A 23,190-nucleotide genomic window follows, 5' to 3' on the forward strand; every position below is an offset into this window, starting at 1 on the left:
CCTATATCAAATAAAAATGCAATAAAGAAGCAAACACAGACAACCGTTTTAGTAATAAAAAGGAATAAGAAAAAAAAGAGAACAGGACACAAATAAGCAGTGCATGAAAAGGAACGAAGCAGGGGAGGTAGTGGAAGGATGTGGAATAGGGGGGCCCGGGTCGGGCATAATTAAGGAAATTCCATGTTTTCAGCAAGAGTGTGTGAATTTAAAGATAAAGTTACAATTCATGATTTGAGATGGTCGGCAACTTCAAAGTGATAAGCCATGGTTCAGCCGGTACATCGGTCTGGGGCCCGGAGAGCCAAGAAGGGGCCCGTGAACCTCTGAAGGGCCCTTAAAAATTATAATTAATTAGATAAATAAATCTCCAACTTCTTTCCTGAGATTTTTATTCTAACTTAATAAAATATAATTGTTTTTAAAAAGAGCAATACCAAATAAAATGAAGTAAAGAAACAAACAAATAATCACTCAGTCTATGAAGGAACAAAGCAGTGTTAAACGGATGTGAAAAGGAGTGGAGGGGGGGGGGGGGGGGGGGCTGGTTCACCCGGGTCGGACATAGTTGGAAATCCACGTTTTCAGCAAGAGTGTGTGAATTTAAAGATAAAGTTACAGTTTGTGATTTGAGATGGTCGGCAACTTGAAAGGATATCAAGCAGTACATAGGGTCGTGAGGTCACCAAAAAGGAGAAGCGGTACCTTTGACCATGAATCATGAGGTCAAAGATATTGAAGTGATAAGCCATGATCGGTAAACTCAAAGGGTTGCGACTTGTAACACTACACTGGTATCAAACTGGGCATGTTAACTTTGGTCGTGGGACCATTCTTAATGTCTTACTATAGTCGGACCAAACTTCTAAGTTTCAACAGTTGTCTCAGTTGCTTGCTGGTGTGAACACTGGACAGTGGATTGTCGCCTCTTCTGAAGCTGCATAGGCCCCAGTAGTATTGACTAATGAACATAGCCTATTGAAGTGTAAGTAAGTTATTTTATATTTTTTATCAAGTAGGGGTTTATCCGGCGTTCCTTCAAGTTATTCTTGCAATCATCAATATTCATTTTTCCCAATGTGGGCTATTTTTAATTAAGTTTTTATTTCAGGAATATTAGCCCTACCAGCATGGAAAAGAAAAACATAAATCTGGGTCACTAAAACGCAAAGAACAAGTACTCGTTTGTATGAGAGGAAAATTATGAATGACTCAGTCCCAAGAAAATATATAACAAAGAAAATAGATGCTTATATTGTTCATACTGCTTAGCCTTTGAGTTGAATCGGCCTACACTCTAGATAACGAGGTTCTGAATCATGGCAATTTTTTAGCTACAGTGCAGTTGATGGCAAAATATGACCCCATTATGGCAGCTCACGTTTCTGCAGTGCAAAACAAGTCTAAACAAAGAATCAAACGATTAGAGCAACAAGGAAAGGCTCAAAGTAAAGGCCGTGGTGGACTTGTTACATACCTGAGTAAAACAACTATAAACATGTTAATCAAAATTATGAAGAATATGATACAAGAAAGAATTAGTCATGAAGTTTCTCAAGCAAAATATTATTCTATTCAGGTTGATTCAACACAAGATAATTCATCCATCGATCAGTTTAGCATTATTATTCGGTATGTGCTTAAAGGTATTATCTGTGAGCGACTACTTTCAGTTGTGCCAAGTAATGATGGTACAGGACAGGGACTTTTTGATCTATTGATTGAAACATTACAGCATCTTAAAATTGACCCCCAAAAATGTTTATCTGATAGCACAGATGGCGCTGCAAGCTACCATGGCCAGTATAATGGTTTACAAAGTAAAATTGCTGATGTGGCTGATCAACATGTTCATATATGGTGCTATGCACATGTCTTGAATTTGGTGATAACTGAAACAACAAAATGTTGTGTGCCTGCAGTTTCATTTTTCAATTTTCTCCAGAATATAGCAACTTTTGTGAAAGCATCATACAAGAGAATGAATGTATGGGTAGAAGTTGTTGGAAAACATCTAGGACAAGAAAAAATGAAACGATTAAAGCTTATTGGTGAGACCAGATGGTCAGGAAAATCCAATGCAGCAACAACTATATTTGGACGTTTTGATGATGCCGCTGCCAGTACTTTCGTAAATCTATTGACATGCTTATCAACGATACAAGATTCAGAAAAGTTTGATGCAAAAACAAAACATGAAGCAAATGTTTTACTTCAAAGTCTTCTAAAGTTTGAAACCATATTGACAGCATTTACTTACTTGTATATATTTCAAACTACAACGCCGTTATCAAGTTATCTACAGACAAGTGGTTTAGATATGTTTACTGCATGGAGTTTGGTAGATACAACAAAGTTGAAGGAACAGACAAGAACATTTGATAACGTTCACAGCAAGGCTTTGTAAATAAATGTAATGACAGGATTTCACAGATGAATATGGATGAAAATCAAACATTGGAAATTGATGCGTTGGAAACAGCATTGCCAGTTAAGAGGCAGAGGAAGAAGAAAAGAATGGCAGATGAGCTTATTGATGATGCAAGAAATTCCTCAGATTCTCTAGCTGATTTTCGAGTAAATGTGTTTAACCTAATAATGGATTGCATTGTCCAGTCACTAGAATCACGCTTTGTACAACACAAACAGTTGTATAAAGATGTGTCCTGCTTGGACCCAGCAAAGTTTAAAACTATTGCAGAGAAGGGCCTTGAAGATGAAGCATTGGAAGGCATTAATAAGCTGTTTCCACAAATCAGCAAAGATCAAGTAATATTGGAATTGTTTTCTTTTGTTTCAAACTTTGATGTATTAAAGCTATTGCTTAATGATGGTGAGAATATGGATTCCAGTTGCAACAATTGTAAAATTTGCAGCACTTGCCCATAGACTAAAAATTCTGGCATCCAACAGACTTCATGACAAGGCATATGATAACCTTTATGAACTTTATAAAGTCATCTGCACACTTACTCAAGTCCAATGTGAGAGGACATTTTCAAAGCTAAAGATCATAAAGACAAGGTTAAGAAATTCACTGACTGAGGAGAATTTGGAATCATACATGTTGCTATCCATTGAAAAGGAATTGTTAGATGAATTGGATGCAGAAGCAATTATTGGCAGATTCGCACAATCATCTAGCGAACACAAACGTTTGCTCTTAATATAGTGGACTGCATGCAATGCTCTATTGTGCGTTTGAACTATCTGTTAATGTGTAAATTGTGCAGGAAACTATTTAAAAATATCAACCAATTACTTAAAATTAAAAAAAAAATTCAATTATAACATTCTGTATTTACATTTGGTATCTACTGCCAGTAATATGTACAGTACATGTACACTGTAATTACTAAGAAATACACATTTTTTTCCACAAAAATTTTAATTGTACCTTTTTTCCATATGTATTTTTTGAAAATTTTATTTATTCGTTATGAAAATTAAATGATAACATTGTAGTTGTGGGTGGGTCCCCTTTGTCTCCTGGCAACCAATATTTTTAGACCCAGTCCGCCACTGTTTATGGGTGGTGGACAGACTTTGGGAAGTCAGGAGAAGACTAACTTGCGTTACTTTTGTATCATGGAGATCTTTGTTGTATATCATAGAGCTTCAATTTTAGCCGGTCACAGTATCATAAAGATCTATTTCATGGCATTTACAGGAAAAGAGTTCCACAATTTCATAAGGGAACAAAGTGGAGATATTGTTGGGACCAGTCTCGGGTGACGTTCCCCAAAAGCTTTTGGGCTGGAATCCTCCAGTTTGTTGGTCCCGCAGGCTGGGCACCCCCCCCCCCCCCCCCCCCCCCAACCCCACGCCCCCGCTGGTTTCCCATGGTGTGGGGCGGCTTCAGAGGGCATTCCCATTGACAGCAGCAGGAGCAGGAAATCCCACTGCCGGCGAAGAGCGATCCGTCTCCCACCACCGAGAATCACATGGCTGTGAGGCCAGTTTTCCGCCCGTGATCCGGACGAGAACTACTCAATTTGTCACAGTCTAGCTGGGATACCCCCAAATCTGGGTGAGGTTGGGGGTGGGGGGGGTGACTGGCTTCATGTCTTTGTTCAATCCACCTTCTCCTGGTAGTAACAAGATTTAATCTAACCAGGTTCCCGTTCCCTTGAATAACTTATCCAGACTCAATGGCTGTGTTTAAAGAGAGCCAATTTAACCAGACTTTCTTGGTTATAGTAGGGGAAATTTATTAATGACTAAAAAGGTAAGGAACAATGGTAAAACACAGACACCTATATTCATACGGATTAAACGTAAGAATTGAGTCCAATTTGGGCAGCAGGGTGGCGCAGTGGGTTAGCCCTGCAACCTCACGGCACCGGGGCCCCAGGTTCGATCCCTGCTCTGGGTCACTGTCCGTGTGGAGTTTGCGCATTCTCCCCGTGTTTGCGTGGGTTTCCCCCCCACAACCCAAAGATGTGCAGGCTAGGTGGATTGGCCACGCTAAATTGCCCCTTCATTGGAAAAAATTAATTGGGTACACTAAATTTTTTTTTTTTAAATTGAGTCCAATAGTAAGTAAATATAAATAACAATTTATCCGGAACGGTCCTTGAGTTGCGAGAAGTAGATGTTGACTTTTGTCACTGCTACAAGTTGATTTGTGGATATTTGCCTTCAGCAAGCGGTTCTTTGATTAAACTCTCCTTTCTGCAATGGCACTGCCTCTGGTGCTTTATCACACACCTTCAGTGGTGGCAATCCTCCAGCTACTTCTCAGCACAACACACACACCCATGCACTGACAGAGCAGCGGGACAGACACAGACATGCAGGCACAGTTTGGGGTAGGGGACCTGCGAAGAGCTGAAGAGGCTGCCAGGTATGACGGTGGGCTGGGAGGCGGGCCTTCCTTGGAGGTCTGGCCCCGTGCTCAAAATTTAAAAGCAATAACTAAAACACGAAACAGCCCTCATTCTTCAGCTCCATACATTCCCCCCTTGTCCCGCCCATGTCAACCGCTGCCATCCCATGCCCTTGGAAGGTAGCCCTTTCAAGGATCCTAATGCCCCCCCATGACAAGGTGTGCCCCTAAACAAATACTATAACCCCCATAAAAACCAGCATACAAACCTATGCCCCTCCACCCTTGGCTACCTATGCCTTCCATGCCAACTGAAACTGTTCTACCCACCTCTATGGACTTTTATAACCCAACAACAATTTAGTCCCCACTGGTGTCAAATTATGATCCACACAAACCACCCTTTGTGCTTTTCCAGGAGACACATCCGGAGTGAGACTCATCTAGAGTGGGATTGCAACTTGGTAATTTGGTGCAGTGAGGTAAATCAGGAAAGGTAAGTGGAAAATCTAATTCTGCTGTTTTTCAGTTAAAAGTGCAGTGTGTAGCTTAGTATCTGATTGGTTGAAGCTGCCCCCACCCTAATTGCTGAGAGGCAGTTATCTGTCAATCACCTGAGGCCTGTTTAGGGGCACATTGTATTCTTCTCTTTAAAGTTTAGGTATTTTTTGAGTCATCGAATAGCTGAGGTCTGTATAAAAGACAGACAGAGATGCACTCAGTAAGCTAGCGCTTTTCCAGGAGACACATCCGGAGTGAGATTCATCTAGAGTGGGATTGCAACTTGGTAATTTGGTGCAGTGAGGTAAATCAGGAAAGGTAAGTGGAAAATCTAATTCTGTTGTTTTTCAGTTAAAAGTGCAGTGTATAGCTTAGTGTCTGATTGGTTGAAGATGCCCCCACCCTAATTGCTGAGAGGCAGTTATCTGTCAATCACCTGAGGCCTGTTTAGGGGCACATTGTATTCTTCTCTTTGAAGTTTAGGTATTTTTTGAGTCATCGATTAGCTGAGGTCTGTATAAAAGACAGACAGAGAGCGCACTCAGTAAGCTAGCGCTTTTCCAGGAGACACATCCGGAGTGAGACTCACCTAGAGTGGGATTGCAACTTGGTAATTTGGTGCAGTGAGGTAATTCGGCGCAGAGTGTGAGGAGGTTCTTTTTCAGAGGTGCTTTTTAACCCTGGAAAGTGACTGGTAAGTAGTTTTTCTTTTCATTCTTTTCATTGTCTAATTTATTTATTTTTATTTTGAAATTGTTATTGTATAAGTTTACCTAAGGTTTAAGACATGGCAGGAGATCCCAGACCCGTGTCATGCTCCTCGTGTGCGATGTGGGAGCTCAGGGACATGTTCACTGTCCCTGGCTCTTTCACATGCAAGAAGTGTGTTCAGTTGCAGCTCTTGTTAGACCGCTTGACGACTCTGGAGCTGCGGATGGACTCACTTTGGAGCATCCACGATGCTGAGGAGGTCGTGAATAGCACGTTTAGCGAGTTGGTCACACCGCAGGTGAAAATTAATGAGGAAGATAGAAAATGGGTGACCAAAAGAAAGAGCACGAGTAGGAAGGCAGTGCAGGTGTCCCCTGCGGTGATCTCCCTGCAAAACAGATATACCGCTTTGGATACTGTTGAGGGAGATGGCTCACCAGGGGAAGGCAGCAGAGGCCAGGTTCATGGCACCGTGGCTGGCTCTGCTGCACAGCAGGGCAGGAAGAAAAATGGCAGGGCTATAGTGATAGGGGACTCGATCGTAAGGGGAATAGACAGGCGGTTCTGTGGACGCAATCGAGACTCCAGGATGGTATGTTGCCTCCCTGGTGCAAGGGTCAAGGATGTCTTGGAGCGGCTGCAGGACATTCTGGGGGGGGGGGGGGGGGGGGAGGGTGAACAGCCAGCTGTCGTGGTGCAAATAAGCACCAACGATATAGGTAAAAAACGGGATGAGGTCCTACAAGCGGAATTCAGGGAGTTAGGAGTTAAACTAAAAAGTAGGACCTCAAAGGTAGTAATCCCAGGATTGCTACCAGTGCCACGAGCTAGTCAGAGTAGGAATGTCAGGATAGATAGGATGAACGCGTGGCTCGAGAGATGGTGCAAGAGGGAGGGATTCAAATTCCTGGGGCATTGGGACCGGTTCTGGGGGAGGTGGGACCAGTACAAACCGGACGGTCTGCACCTGGGCAGGACTGGAACCGATGTCCTATGTGTTTTCTAGAGCTGTTGGGGAGGGTTTAAACTAATGTGGCAGGGGGATGGGAACCAATGCAGGAAGTTGGAAGGTAGTAAAACAGGGACAGAAGAAAAAGGAAGTAAGGGGAAAAGTGTAAGGCAGAGAAGACATAGTCAAAAATCTAAAAGGGCGACAGTACAAGGTACAGTGAGTGAAGGGAGCTCAGTGAATAGGCTCAGTAATACTACAAGGAATAAAACTGGAGATGTTAAGATTCAAAACAGAGGTAAAAAAAACAACATAAGTGTACTTTACCTGAATGCTCGTAGTATTCGGAATAAAGTAAATGAGTTGATGGCACAAATCATCGTTAATGACTATGATTTAGTGGCCATTACTGAAACATGGTTAAAGGATGGTCACGACTGGGAGTTAAATAGCCGAGGGTATCAAACTATTCGGAAGGACAGAGTGGATGGTAAGGGAGGTGGTGTTGCTCTGTTATTTAAGGATGACATCCGGGCAATATTAAGGGATGACATCGGTGCTGTGGAGGATAAGGTTGAATCCATTTGGGTGGAAATCAGGAATAGTAAGGCGAAAAAGTCACTGATAGGAGTAGTCTATCGGCCACCAAATAGTAACGTTATGGTGGGGCAGGCAATAAACAAAGAAATAACTGATGCATGTAGAAATGGTACAGCAGTTATCATGGGGGATTTTAATCTACATGTCGATTGGTTTAACCAAGTCGGTCAAGGCAACCTTGAGGAGGAGTTTATAGAATGTATCCGCGATAGTTTCCTAGAACAGTATGTAATGGAACCTACGAGGGAGCAAGCGGTCCTAGATCTTGTCCTATGTAATGAGACAGGATTGATTCATGATCTCATAGTTAGGGATCCTCTCGGAAGGAGCGATCACAATATGGTGGAATTTAAAATACAGATGGAGGGTGAGAAAGTAAACTCAAATACTAGTGTTTTGTGTTTAAACAAAGGCGATTACAAGGGGATGAGAGAAGAACTAGCTAAGGTAGACTGGGAGCTAAGACTTTATGGTGGAACAGTTGAGGAACAGTGGAGAACCTTCCAAACGATTTTTCACAGTGCTCAGCAAAGGTTTATACCAACAAAAAGGAAGGACGGTAGAAAGAGGGAAAATCGACCGTGGATATCTAAGGAAATAAGGGAGAGTATCAAATTGAAGGAAAAAGCATATAAAGTGGCAAAGATTGCTGGGAGATTAGAGGACTGGGAAATCTTTAGGGGGCAACAGAAAGCTACTAAAAAAGCTATAAAGAAGAGTAAGATAGAGTATGAGAGTAAACTTGCTCAGAATATAAAAACAGACAGTAAAAGTTTTTACAAATATATAAAACAAAAAAGAGTGGCTAAGGTAAATATTGGTCCTTTAGAGGATGAGATGGGAGTTTTAATAATGGGAAATGAGGAAATGGCTGAGGAACTGAACAGGTTTTTTGGGTCGGACTTCACAGTGGAAGACACAAATAACATGCCAGCGACTGATAGAAATGAGGCTATGACAGGTGAGGACCTTGAGAGGATTGTTATCACTAAGGAGGTAGTGATGGGCAAGCTAATGGGGCTAAAGGTAGACAAGTCTCCTGGCCCTGATGGAATGCATCCCAGAGTGCTAAAAGAGATGGCTAGGGAAATTGCAGATGCACTAGTGATAATTTACCGAAATTCACTATACTCTGGGGTGGTCCCGGTGGATTGGAAATTAGCAAACGTGACACCACTGTTTAAAAAAGGAGGTAGGCAGAAAGCAGGAAATTACCTCCACACCTGGAGTATTGTGTTCAGTTTTGGTCTCCTTACTTGAGAAAGGACGTACTGGCACTGGAGGGTGTGCAGAGGAGATTCACTAGGCTAATTCCAGAGCTGAAGGGGTTGGATTATGAGGAGAGGTTGAGTAAACTGGGACTGTACTCGTTGGAATTTAGAAGGATGAGGGGGGATCTTATAGAAACATTTACAATTATGAAGGGAATAGATAAGATAGATGCGGGCAGGTTGTTTCCACTGGCGGGTGAAAGCAGAACTAGGGGACATAGCCTCAAAATAAGGGGAAGTACATTTAGGACTGAGTTTAGGAGGAACTTCTTTACCCAAAGGGTTGTGAATCTATGGAATTCCTTGCCCAGTGAAGCAGTTGAGGCTCCTTCATTACATGTTTTTAAGGTAAAGATAGATAGTTTTTTGAAGAATAAAGGGATTAAGGGTTATGGTGTTCGGGCCGGAAAGTGGAGCTGAGTCCACAAAATATCAGCCATGATCTCATTGAATGGCGGAGCAGGCTCGATGGGCCAGATGGCCTATTCCTGCTCTTAGTTCTTATGTTCTTATGTTGTTATTATGTTCTTACACCAGAAAGAGAACGTGCTCTATTTGAGTGCTGGGCCCGCACCTTCTCTTTCTATGAAGCTCTTAGAACAAAGAGAGAGCTTCTTTAAATAAAATGCAGTTAGAAAGAACAGCTGCTCAAAATAGGCAGTGTTTCAGAGTTAATGGACTCCTGAACAGCGATATAAATAAACAATGGTAAACCTTCCTTTGAAATTGCCTGGACCTGCCAGTCCAGAGGCTTTTCAAAGACAATGGCCCTTGAAATTGAATGTAAACAATATAGTTCAAAGCTTTTAGACTTCTATTGCTTGGAGCGAGGCTTGCAGAAAGGGCAATGAAATTGACTGCAGTAAAACCACTTCAATGGTTTCAACCACTTTAAAAGTAAGACTTTTACCTTAATCTCACTGATCTTTGAACCTGGCATTCAGGCACACTGTTTAAAGGTGTTAAGGGTACAGGTGGGAAGATTTCACTTTCTTCTCACATATCTTTCTTATTGACAAGCTGAAAAACAGTTACAGGGATTAAAGGTTGCAGATGGGAAAACAAGCCAAATGACCCCATCCAGGGACAGACCCCGGCTTGAGCATTCCAGGCTACCCCAAGTCCATCCTGAACCATACCTCCTCTGAAGGACCCCCTCAGCACCCTGGAGGCAAGTGTTAGGAGGGCACCTCACCCCTTTCACCCCTTCGATACCAAGGCGGCAGGTTGGCACTGCAAAGGGATGGGATCTGAGAGTGGGACTGAGGGTGGTGTGGAGTGGAGTGGGCTGAGGGGGGTACTGAGGGGGGGAGCTAAGGTGGGTGGGGGGGGCGAATGACGGGGGACTTGCCTGCGATTGTGAGGGGTAGGCCTTTCTAGCGAATCGGAGGTTTTCTGCAACTTTATTCTGAGATCTGGGTGCCCTTTCAAAAAGCAGTCGGTGCTTGCTATTATTTCTGTCAGGAACCTCAGTCTGTCGTGTTGCCCTTTTCGCTGATGGATTCATTAAACATCATTGATTTGTCGTGAACTTCAATCTGTTCCTCACTATTCAAACTGTAAAGAATGAGAGATGATCTTATTCTAATGTATGAGATTCTGATAGGGCGGACAGGGTAGATGGTGGGAGAATATTGCCCCTCCTGGAGCAATCCTGAACCACGAGGTGCAGTTTCAAAACATGGAATCCCCCATTTAAGAGAGAGATGAGGAAGAATTAGTTTCTCTCAGAGGGTTGGCCGCTCCAGAGGCTGTATAATTGAGTCCCATTGAGCCAGTGGCATTCTGGCACAGTGATTAGCACTGCTGCCTCCAGCACCAGGAATCCAGGTTCAATTCTGGCCTTGTCCGTGTGGAGTTTGCACATTCTCTCCATATCTGAGTGGACTTCCTCTGGGTGCTCCAGTTTCCTCCCACAATCCAAAGATCTCCAAGTTAGGTGAATCGGCCACGTTAAGATGCCCCTTGGTGTCCAAAGGTTAGGTGTAGTTACGGGGATAGGCGGAGGGGGTGGGCCTAAGGAGGGTGCTCTTTCAGAGGTCGGTACAGACTCAATGGGCCAAATGGCTTCATTCTGCACTGTAGGGATTCTATGATTCTCTGATTTTCAAGATGGAGTTAAAGAGATTTGTGATATACAAGGTTGTCAAGGGCTATGAGAGACGGAAAGACAGGGCCATGGAGTTGAGCCCACAATCACGTCAGCCTTAATTGCATTGAATTGTGGAGCGGTCTTGATGGGCTAACTATCCAACTATTAGTTATATTCTTACTTAACAACATCGCTGGCATTGAAAACAGATTACACAGGCAGCTCAATGCAAAGAAGTTGTTGCTTTTTATTAAAATCTTTCAGATGTTTTAGTTCTGGTATTTTTGATACTCCTTTGATTCCATACACATCTGCCAATTTGTATTTTGCTTTCTGGACATTGATTTAAATGTGAATTATATTTCCTACTTTTTACATCCTGCATTGCTGTCTGTGACAATTCTTCAATCAGATTGGATGATCAGGTTGCCTGTTGCCTGCCCTGTTTCTGGATGCCATACATCCCCTGTAGAAAGTTGAAACTGACTTTGGGAAACAGGAAATTAGTGTTCTAGAACTGATCAAATCCACGTGAATAACTTTTATTAAGGACACAGACAAAACTGTCCCATTGTTACTGACCTGAAATTATGGGCTATTGTTTCTCAGAACCTTGGGAAACGTTAGCCATTTTAGAATATGCGGAGCAGGGTCACTAAAGTTCAATCTGAAATGGACATAGATCCAACATCTGAAACAACGGGGACTTGTATTTGGATTATTCTGAGACATAAATAGACCAGAATGAGACTTCATCAGGCCATGTCCAAACCCCTGTAAATATTATTCAACAGTGACTTTGTATTTGAAATGAGTTGATCCTCTCACAGGACAATTCAAATGTAAAATTAATTCAACCTCTACCCACACACAGATATCACAGGATAAAGAACATGAAACAGGAAAACTGGGAGTGCGAATTTCATAATTATATTTTATTGAGCATTTTTAATAACTATTATAAATGAAGTGATTCAAAAGGACAGAAAAGGATGCTGTGTGATGTTAGGATCACATTTACATCAAATCGGGTTTCACTGCAGAGTTCATCCACCTTCAGCAGAAATGTGTGTGTCTCTGGAGTGAATCATTGCACCAAGAATATATCACAGCTAAAAGTCAGAATCAGGAAAGAGCTGAGTAAAAGGGTTTCACAATGAGAGAGGGAATAGAATTAGACCGAATTAATATTCTCATTTCCAATCCAGAACCTGTTCTTAACCTGTTCCTTTAGAAGCCCACCCTGACAAGGCATTTCTTGAGTTCTTACTTCTATCTTCATTGCTTTTCAGCTGTGACGCGGTAAATGTGCTGCTGTGCACAAACCACAGCCAAGTAGCCAATGGTACGCCTTTGTTTATAGCCATTCTGGAGATGGTGACTTGCTCAATTATACTGTCCAGCTGCACTGGGGAACTATGTGACGGCTCCAAATGCAAATCGGGGTGTGCTTTTAACGAGAACAGGAATAAAGAACTTAGACAGCCTGAGCCAAGCCCACGCGGTTGTTCCCATGGTCGAAAATGGTGTAATATTCTCCAATGAACACGTCTCCCAGAATCCAAAGGCCTCCACCACCTCCACCAAATCCACTGGAGCAGCTCACTTGGCCATTGTAAGAGCTCTGTAAGGAAAAGGAGAACAAGTAAAATTAACAAATATTCCATTGCAGCTGATGACATTTTGAATGTATTCTCGCAGCCTATTGCTGTCCAATATCATACCTTCAATGTATAGGCTTGGGCGGGAAGAGGGAAGTCCATTCCATTGATTGTGAAGACCACATCGGGCATGCTGTTCACCTTGTTACAGTCTATTGAGTACTGTGGGTAAATAGAAACAGTGTTTAGTCACTGTGTCAGTATATGGATTGACAATAAATCATTTGCGGTGCAATGCCATTACAAACTGACCATAACTCAACTTAATAGGAGGTGACATTCAAATACAGAAGCTGGTTAAATAAAGTGGTTGAAGGGAAGCCTTGGAATTCCCCAGATTTTATTTAATTTCCATTTAGGAACCTCACCTCAAAACATTTCTGAACATCAGTATCACCTCACTGGTAAAACAATTACAGGATTATGCACTAATTCGTCTGACACTGTGTTCTATTTCAGCACAAATATTTGCCCTTCAATGAGAAGGTTCCAAAATGGAAAGACTCTTCACCTTAATTTTGTTACAAGTGGTGATTCATTTCCAGAAATTTCTGGGGCTGGGCGTCCAGGCTGGAGTGACTGCCTGACATTTGTGGAATTGAATTGAACACCACTCCGTGCTCTCACTCACACCCTCCACCTCTCCTTTCCTTACCCCCCACCACCCACCCATCCAGCAAGAGGCTGAGGGCATTTTGATGGAGAAAATTAGGTGTCGCAATTTGCAAGATTTTTACAATTGGATCTATTTGTACTTTGTAACAATTTAAATGGTCGGCGACCAGCTGCATTAACAATCACTCATCAGTGCACAGTCAGACATTCCGACGCCGCAGCCATCAATGAAACAGGGGTTTACCATGCCATAGTAACCTTCGGTTGCTCCAATGCGGTTCTGAATGGTGTCAATGGCTGAGGTTGAGCCAACGAGAAGAGAAGTGCCAGTATCAACAATGGCAGCACACCCTCCATCGCAGGCCACAACCTGACCATTGATGGTCACTCTGAGGAAGAAAAATACACAAAGAGTAAGTCAAAGACCTGAAACTGCCTCACATTTAAGGCAATTGAACAAATAATACAAAGTTGAATTTCCTCGTTCGCTGAGACATTAATTATATTTTCCAACATTGCTGATGTGGCCGAGAATTAAAAATTAGTCTCAGTGTTTTCTTCTTTCTTTGCTTTCAGTTCATGGTCAGAATTCTCCATTTGGGAGACGATTTGGCTGGATTCTCTGATTTTGAGGCTACGTTCCCATGCTCGCGTGGGAACGGTGGCGTTTTACGACAGAAGAAATGGCGTAAAACGGCCACCGATCCTCCGTTTGGCTGGGGGCGAGCATCAAGGCAGCGTAGAGCATCCAGCTCTAGCTGCCAATACGGCCCGGAGAATTGCCGGATCCGTGGTCGCAAATGCGCAGGGCGCCGGCCTGCAGCACTGCGCTGCGCAACATGGCACCGGCTGCGCACTGACCCGGCCTGCCAAATAGTGGGCCCCCTTTGACCAGTTCGCGTGCCCCGGATCACCCCCCAAAGTGCCCCCAGCCCCTGATGACGTCCCCCTCCTGCCCGCGGATCAGCGCTCGCCGACTGTGGCGGCGCTGGACCTATTTCACAGCCGCCACGCCGAGTTCCCAACGGATGAGACGATGAGAGACACACACCCTCGGGAACTCGGCCAGTAGGGGGCGCAGCATCGGGGGGGGGGGGCCTCAGGAAATGTCCTGAGGCCATCGATACGTTGCGCGGCGTTCTCAGAGAGTTTGCCGCTTTGGAGGGGGCGGAGCATCATGAATGTGGCTCCGCCCCCGTTTTGGTCGTAAACCTTGAGCGGAGAATTGAGCCCGATGTGTTGCCAGAGCGACTGAATACTGTGCAATTTGCCGTTCCGTTGGGGGAGTAATTTGGTGAACGAATCATGACACGCAAATGGGCCCGCACTCTGCCGGCGCGAATTAAGCACAAAATGGGGGTGTTTAAATCACATCCTGCAGCAAGGAAGGCCAGAGCCGGACCATTCCCGATCCTGAGGGGGTCACCATAGTCCACGGAATTGACACTAAGTCACTCCCCGCTACTGCCGCTGGTCCGGGACCCCACCACCCAGCAAGCCTGACAGTCTTTGAGGGTTTTCACTGCTTATTTAGCCTCCCGCTCCCCCTTCGTAACCATGGCACCCAGTCCCCTCTTGTAAATACTTGCACTAACTCATGCCCATGGCAATTCTGCCCAAGAGGGGCAGAACATCGCGAAGGGAGGAACATGAAGTGTGCCAAGCCGTTAATCATATAGAAGTCCATGCAAATGACCATTTTACATGGATCTGCCAGTGCGGGGCACAAACTTTGATATAGCCGCCTGCGAGGGACCAGAGCATGGTGTCGGAATCGATGGCGGGCACAAAGCTAGTCTTTGATAACCCGCGATCCTCAGGCCATGGAGATTCTCGATACCAGCGATGTGAAGCATAGAATCCAGGCCCATATGTTTCAATATAGTTTGGTAAAATCATTATCTTGGACTTCAGTGGAGAAGCAGAAAATATCCATCCCAATTGTAGATGAGGGTAATCACTTACCGGTCAATGTTGATTTGCCAGTAGGCCTCACGTGTGACAGGGACCCAGTGAATTTGTCCTGTGTAGTGGCTCGAGTCAATACCGCCAAATAGAATTTCACTTCCGGACTGACCGTTCTCTCTGTGAAACACAAGAGAATCATTAAAAAGCTCAGCAATTGACAGTTTTCCGGTTTAGTGGTTTTATACCAAGTGATGTGACTGCCTGTTGGATATTGTAAAATAATTAATTTTCCAAGTAATAACAAAAGACACCGATTGAACCATGGCCATAAATACCAAACTCTGTTTTCTTTCCACTTAAGGAGCAATTTAGGCTGTCCAATCCACCTACCCTGCACCCCTGGCTGTCGGGGTGAGACCCACGCCATCACGGGGAGAACGCGCAAACTCCACATGGACAGTGAGCCAGGGCCAGGATCAAACGCAGGTCCAGGGCGCTGGGAGGTAGCAGTGCTAAACACTGCTCCACCGTGCTGCGTCTCCGTTGCCAAAAATACTAATGATAAATTCAAGATAATAAATTTAAACTCAGCAACTTGCCTTTTAAATGGAATATGCAGAACATAGTCTGACTTTCTTTATCGGTTTGAATTCTGAATTTGGTTGATTTTACCACTCAACAGATTCAAGGTTTAGAACCAAATCACTTTGAGAGAAAGCACTAGGATTGATCTAATGTCTTTCGAATCCTCAGGATGGCCTTATGTTCTTCTCAACCAATTCACACTTTTGAACTGTATTTAACATTGCCGTGCCGGCAAATGTGGCTGGCCATCTGTACAGAGCAGGATCCCAGAGATACGCTGACGGAGCTCAGTGGAAAGGTACCATGGATTTCATTTTCCTTCCTGATTCCCGTATCCATCGTCTCCCTGGACAATCTAAACCGTGTCTATGTCAGTGTTCAGTGAACGATGGAGCATCTGCTCCTCTGGGGTAGAGAATGCCACAGATTCAAAATGCCCTGAGTAAAGGGTTTGAAGGATGGAGAGTGATCGCCGCTCACCGTCCTGAGATTCAGCATCTAACCTGCAAACGTCAACTCTCGAACTCGCACTGGCATTTAACGCTCACTTGAGCGCTGATTGGCAGTGGGCGGGACTTGTCCACACTTAGAAGGAAGTCCCACCCGTCAGAGGTTTTAGCCAGGCACAGCGCCGCAGTGGACAGAAGAGGTATTTCAGCGCCCTGCCTGACACTGAGTGCCAAAACTATTGCAAAGTCAGTTCCAGGATCCTGGGGTTGGGAGGGTAGTGGACACCCTCGAGGCTCAAGAGGGACGTGATCGCAGTGTCATGGGGTAGCCAGGGGGATAAGGTATCCTGAAGTTCTAAATTCCTGGGTGGGAGTTAACCCCCTCCCCTCCCCCCCCCCCCCTTCCCCCCCCTGCCCCCTCACCCACCTGAGATGGGGAAAGGTTTTATGGTCACGTTCCCATCCAGTCACACCCGCTTCCGCCAGACTAAAAATTGAGGCTGGGCGGAAAAGGTAGCTTTGGTGGCCATTAAGTAGGTTTGGGTGGATGGGTTCCCGAGGGAGAAACCCATCCATCCAATATTACAATCCTGCCCCACTCCCACCTCCCCCATGCCTCAGAACACACCTTGGGGGGGGGGTGAGCGTAAAATTCTGCATCAGTGATTGGCTGAGACTGTGTAACCCTGCGTTCCAAATTGCACAGCCAAAAAAAAACCTCTCAGGTTCTATCCCATTGAACCCCTTCAGAATCCTGAATGTGTTTCATGCCTTGGAGATACGCACAGATGGCACACCATTGTTAATGTGTTGAGGATTTGGTTTATTTACAATGCTTGATGAATGCAGTCCAGTTTCTCTCTCTTCAAGTGACCTCACCTATCCAGTGAACCTTTGATCTACTGCCTCCCATAAAAGTACACGTGTCCTTAGATATGGGGACCAACACTGCACACGATACAAAGAACAAAGAACAAAGAAAAATTACAGCACAGGAACAGGCCCTTCGGCCCTCCAAGCCTGCGCCGATCCAGATCCTCTATCTAAAACTGTCGCCTATTTTCTAAGGATCTGTATCCCTCTGCTCCCTGCCCATTCATGTATCTGTCTAGATACATCTTAAATGACGCTATCGTGCCCGCCTCTACTATCTCCACCGGCAATGCGTTCCAGGCACCCACCACCCTCTGCTTAAAGAACTTTCCATGCATATCTCCATTAAACTTTTCCCCTCTCTCCCTGAACTCGTGACCCCTAGTAATTGAGTCCCCCGCTCTGGGAAAAAGCTTCTTGCTGTCCACCCTGTCTATACCTCTCATGATTTTGTAGATCTCAATGAGGTCCCCCCTCAACCTCCGCCTTTCTAATGAAAATAATCCATGATACCATGGGGACAGTGCCACACTTAAGTATTGGCTGACACAACGGGCTCAATTTTCACATTAGAATTTCCCACAAATTTCTGACTGAAAGACAAGTCTGTGAACAACGAAGGCAAGGTGATGTTTCGCGTGAAAATAAAATAAGCAGTTATGCTACACGTAGGGAAATGAGGTACAGAAAATATGTTTACCTCGATAGGTAGACGGAGAAGAGATGCTGATCCACCAGGTGTTGAGCCAGCATGTTATGAAATACGGTGGTGGCCCCCGATGCTGCAAGAGATTGATAGCCCATGCCGAGAATTCCATCAAATTTCACATAGCCAAAGAAACCACCAGGTTCACTTGTGGCCAGGCCAAATTCCTGATTCCGGATCGCCATGTTTGCAATCTAGGAACGAGTAACGAATCATGAGGAATTAAGCAGAACGTTGTCCTGTGAATTGCAACTTCCCCATAAATTAGGTTTTCCCACACAGTCAATTGTGAGCACCAATGGGATAGATGGCCAATTAAATGGTTTCTTCAGCAATCCTGGTTCATGAATACATTTTGGAAAAGTAATGGAAAGAAGACATGCCTTCTTCATTGAATAGTACCCTGGGATAATTTTCCCCTCCCCCCACCCCGGTATTATTCCCTCCCTCCCTGACGGGGCACCGATAACACCAGGAACGGGATTCTCCGGTCGCCGATGCCGAAATTGCATTCGACGACCGGCCAGAGATTCCCTGTTTACGGCAAAATCGGGGGCGGTGCCACTTTGGCGATGCTCCGGCCCCAGCCCCCGAAGCGGTGTCCTCTAGGAGTACGCTGCACGCTGTATCGATGACTTCAGGACATTGCCTGAGGCCCTCCACCCATTGCTCCGCCCCCGACCGGCCGAGTTCCCGACGGCGTGGCTCTCTCATGGTCCCACCCATCAGGAACTCAGCTTGGCGGCTGCGGACTCAGTCCAGCGCCGCCACAGGCGGGCAGGGGGCGGGGGGGGGGGGGGGTGGGGGGAGACGATCCACAGGTAGGAGGGACTTTGGCAGGGGCTGGGGGGTTGGTCAAGGGCGTGGGAGCCAGCCAAAGTGGGCGGCACTATTTCGCAGGCCGGGTCCACGGGCTGCCAACATTATGTTGCACGACACGGCCGCTGCCGGCTGCCACCGTGCAAAGGCACGGCCACAGACCCGGAAATTCACCGGTGCCGTATCGGCAGCCAGAGCCCGGGGCTCTACACTACTCGGCTGCTAGCCCCCAGCCAAATGGCGGAACGGTGGCCATTTTGCACTGAATTTCCAGGCGTAAAACACCACGGTTCCCACGCCTGCGTCAGAACGTAGCCTCATAATCAGAGAATTCAACCCCGTGGCACTTTCAATCTGGATTATCTGCACAAGTGGGTTTGAACTCACAGCCTCGGACACAGAGTGACACCACTGAGCTCAGGCAGACAACTAATAGAGATAATATCCCACATTCAACACAAATACACACAAGGTTGTGAGTCGATTTGAATGGCTGAATGAAGGGAGCATTTTCAACAAATATTTTTATCTTTAGCGAGAAGATTAAACCTCAGACATCAATTATCACTGTTATGTGATTGACCTTATTTGATGAAGGTTACAGTCTACTTACTCTGACAGTGTCATATCCCAGTATTCCATTCATGGCACCTGTACCATACTGGATAGATACACGCTGGTTGTGTGTAGAATATGTTGAAGACCTATTGGGGTAGAATCGTCGATGCTTCGCTGCAAAGGAGCATTCATTTCATGAAGATAATGTAGGAATATTCAGAAAAAATAATCTATTACTTCACATTTAAATGCTATCCACTTTAACAAGAATCTCAACCCATTTTCTTTAGCCTCCTACAATGTTACTAGTTTCCTTTTGCTTGGAGGGAGCTCCTGAGAATATGATGACGATCAGAAAGCTGTGCACATGTTTGAGGTGGAGCTCTGAGCTGGACATATGTGTGTATGTGTGTGTGTGTACATGTGTGTGTGTGTGTGTGTGACCATGTGCGTGCGTGTGTCTCCATGTGTGTGTGCGTACATGTGTGTGTATCCATGTGTGTGTGTGTGTGTGTGTGGCCATGTGTGTGTGTGTGTGTGTGTGTCCATGTGCGTGTGTGTGTGTGTCTGCCATTGGAGGACCCGGAAGACCAGCTAGTGGGAATGGCCGGAACATTCAGCCCTGTGACTCTAGGACAGGGTTAAGGGGAATGGACCTTCTCTGTAAACTTGTGATTTGTTCAGTTTACTGATGAAGCTGAATGATCACTAACTATCTTTCTAAATTCTTCCAGGTTTCCAATCTGCTCAAGGTCTCCACTCTCCGTTATCTTTGCCTGGTGTAACCATCCTATCCAGGAGTGTGAACTGGATATTATTTTACACTGATGCCTCATTTTCTTTTAGGGTAAATTCATCCTAAGATTTACCCAGATCCAGAGGAAGACAAAGAACCGCAGCAAAAAGATCTGAGAAATCAAAGCTCAGATTCAATTCTCTCCAAGCTCAGAGATAAAAAAGCGAAATTCTACTTTCATCCAATCTTACAGAACTCACTTTTCAACTGTTATTATTCTAGGAATATAACTCCCTCCCTATTCCTGCCATTAGCGAGAAGAAATGTCACAGAGGGAAGCATGTTGAAGAGCAGGGTAATGTATACTTACTGCAGGATGCTGCATTGCAGTAAATTGATGGGACCCAAAGGTTGGATGAGCCAGTGTCAAAGATAACAGTGAAACTCTGTGGTGGGTTCCCAATGCTGATTGTTCCATAATATGACAGCTGTCAGCAAAAATGAAAAGACAAAAATACATCAACTGGAAATGTATCAGCACATCAGGTGTTATTAGGCTCAGATTCCTCAAGATCCATTGGAAAATCTCAAACTCCCTAACCCTCCTTTTCCAATCACGTGATATGGAAACAGAAGAATACAGCTATTCAAATGGAAGAGAGATAATGATTGGGAATAATTGAGCGCTCTGTTTGTATGTATTATACTGAATAATATATCTCATGGTTCAGATGATGTTACGCTGCCGTACATTCATTGGCTCTTTCGATTTCAGGTTTCATCTCAACTCCAACTGGTGCTAACAGCATTGCCAGCGTTGTCACAACTCCACCCATAAGCCTTGCTCATGAAAATGAAATGAAAATCGCTTATTGTCACGAGTAGGCTTCAATGAAGTTAATGTGAAAAGCCCCTAGTCGCCACATTCCGGCGCCTGTCCGGGGAGGCTGGTATGGGAATCGAACTGTGCTGTTGGCCTGCTTGGCCTGCTTTAAAAGCCAGCGATTTAGCCGAGTGAGCTTATTCAGGTTACCCAGAAATATTGGCCCCCTGTAAGCCATAACCATTTATGAGGCAGGCAGCTGGATCGAGTGGAAATCACCAGGAACATCCCACGATGAATCAGAACATTCAACTGCTGGTCTAAACCATTCACTGATGTCATCACCAGTTTTTCATAGAATCAAAGAATGGTTGCAGCACAGAGGAGGCCATTCGGCCCACCCTGCCCTCCTGGCTCTCTGCAACAGCAACCCAGCTGGTCCAACATCACCCGAGCCCTGAAAATATGTTCTTGTCCGATAATTGCCCAACTTTCTTTTCGAAGTTGCAATTGGCTCAGAAATCTCCACCCTTTCCGTCAGGACATTCCTGATCCTAACCACTTGCTGTGTGCAAATGGTTTTCCTGCAGGTTACGATCGGCTCTTTTGCCAATGACCTGTAGTTAGTGACCACTCGTCCTTCAAAATTCCGCTGATGGGAGCAGCTTTTCTTTATCTACTCTGCCCAGGCCCCTCAAGATTTGGAAACCCGCTCTCAATTATGCTCTTCAACTTCTCTTTCTAAAATGTGCTGCTCAGAATTTGACACAAGCTCCAGTTGATGCCGTAACAGTATTTTGTAAAGATTCATTATAATTCCCTTGCCTTATCCTTTATGCCCCTATTTATAAAGTCCAGGGTCCTGAATGTCCTTTTAACCACTTTCTCAACCTGCCCTGCCACCTCCAACAATCTTTGGGTACATAAACCCGGACCCATTTGCTCCTGAACCCCTTTTATAATTGTCCCCTTTATTTTATATTGCATCTTCTTGTCCTTCCAACCAAAATGAATCACTTTACACCTCTTTGCAATAAATTTGAACTGGTAGGTGTTCCCTCAGACACCAACCTCACTATGTCCCCTTGATGTTTCTCACTGATATCCTCACAGTTTGCAATACTTCCAAATTTTGTATCACCTGCAGATATTGAATTTTTCTCTGCCACACCCAAGTCATTAAACTAGATCAAGAAAAGCCATGGAGCTAAAACCGACTCATGGTGTAAACACCCATACACTCTCCTTCACTCTGAGAATGACCATTGGCCAGTGCTCCCTGTTACCAGTCAGTCAGCCATCATTGTATCCTTGCTGCCACTGACCCTTTTATTCCACGGGCTTCAACTTTGCTGACAATCTTATAACGTGACGTTTTAGCAAATGCCTTTTGGAAGTCCATGAACACCGCATCAACCATGTTACCCTGGTCAACCCGCACAGCTACCTCAGCAAACAATGTCATCAAATTTATTTCACATGATTTCTGTTGAACAATTCCAAGCCAACTTTCTTTACTTACTACACATTTGTCCAAGTGACTCTCAGCGCCCATCAACAGCCCAAGTTAGAACATCTGAAACCCATCCACAGTCACTAGCTGTGTAAGTTATCGCAGGTTAAAGATCGACAACATATGGTACACTTGCACAGTTTTCCATGTGAATGGAATTGTTATCCTTCTCTAACAATTGGCTCTGGAATTACATGAAATATAAGCGGATGGTTCAATGAAGGTGAGTTAAGATGTAGTTTTCCCTTTTGGTTTGGAAAACTGACAGGTTACTTACATCCAGGTAGTTTATCATCGGTTCATTTGTAGCCAGGGATAAGGGTCCTTCAAACTTTGAGCTGGGATCATGTGGGTGATTCTTCAGGAAGTCTTCCAGCAAGCCTTTCTCCCGCAGAACATCCCGAGCAGATTTGCCCTTAAACAAGGGCATTCTGCAGAGAAATAAAGTAAGTTAGACGCTTCATAAGCTTTTACTATTGCTTGATGACAAATGATTTTTTTCCCTCTCTCGCCCTGTGATGATTTCCTACCTGAACAGACATTCAGAGAGCTGAATGCAAGCGAGGGTGATGATCAGCCACTTCATCTTGCCAGTTGGGTTGGTTCAGAGACTCTTCAGAACCTAAAGTTTTGGGGTCTGAGCTGCAGCATTTATAGCCACTCTGACCAAACCATTCCATTGGAAATTTTAATGTACTTGAGATTAGTTTATCTCAAGTGTAATCTCGTTAATTAAGGACAATCTTCAATTGACGTAGTCAGTAATTGAGAGCATTTGGATTGTAACAAATAATGTTAAGTGTTGTATAATTAAAACCTTGTGACTGATAAAACAATCATAAATATACATGCAAATTGGGCAAAAAAACAATCATATCAGAATCACAAAATATCAATGTCACAAGTGCGCCAGAGAATAAGTTAACAGGTTTCGTGCCAGTATAGCATTTAACTTTGGAGGTTGGAGCCTGTCCGATGGTGAATTTCCTGGA

The 23,190-nt window shown here is 44.5% G+C and overlaps 1 protein-coding gene across 1 annotated transcript; it reads right to left on the bottom strand.

Moving 5' to 3' along the window:
• Positions 1-11,866: 11,866 nt before the first annotated feature.
• On the bottom strand, positions 11,867-22,909 carry LOC119977993 (pepsin A-like). Its single transcript, XM_038819277.1, has 9 exons — positions 22,729-22,909; positions 22,476-22,629; positions 20,233-20,350; positions 19,182-19,300; positions 17,744-17,943; positions 15,194-15,313; positions 13,473-13,617; positions 12,677-12,775; positions 11,867-12,576 (listed from the first exon to the last, which is right to left on the bottom strand). The coding sequence occupies exons 1-9, from the start codon at positions 22,782-22,784 to the stop codon at positions 12,430-12,432; spliced, it is 1,158 nt and encodes a 385-aa protein (XP_038675205.1). The 5' UTR covers positions 22,785-22,909; the 3' UTR covers positions 11,867-12,429.
• Positions 22,910-23,190: the final 281 nt, after the last annotated feature.

This window comes from Scyliorhinus canicula, chromosome 15, assembly GCF_902713615.1.
Source record: "Scyliorhinus canicula chromosome 15, sScyCan1.1, whole genome shotgun sequence".
Taxonomy (NCBI): Eukaryota; Metazoa; Chordata; class Chondrichthyes; order Carcharhiniformes; family Scyliorhinidae; genus Scyliorhinus; species Scyliorhinus canicula.

Excerpts from the sequence above, each read along its gene's own strand:
- LOC119977993 (XM_038819277.1), bottom strand. The coding sequence starts at position 22,784 with ATGAAGTGGCTGATCATCACCCTCGCTTGCATTCAGCTCTCTGAATGT. Across the intron at positions 19,301-20,232 it reads CTGCAATGCAGCATCCTGCA|CGAAGCATCGACGATTCTAC; the intron begins GTAAGTATACAT and ends GCTCCTTTGCAG. Across the intron at positions 17,944-19,181 it reads TGGGATATGACACTGTCAGA|ATTGCAAACATGGCGATCCG; the intron begins GTAAGTAGACTG and ends ACTCGTTCCTAG.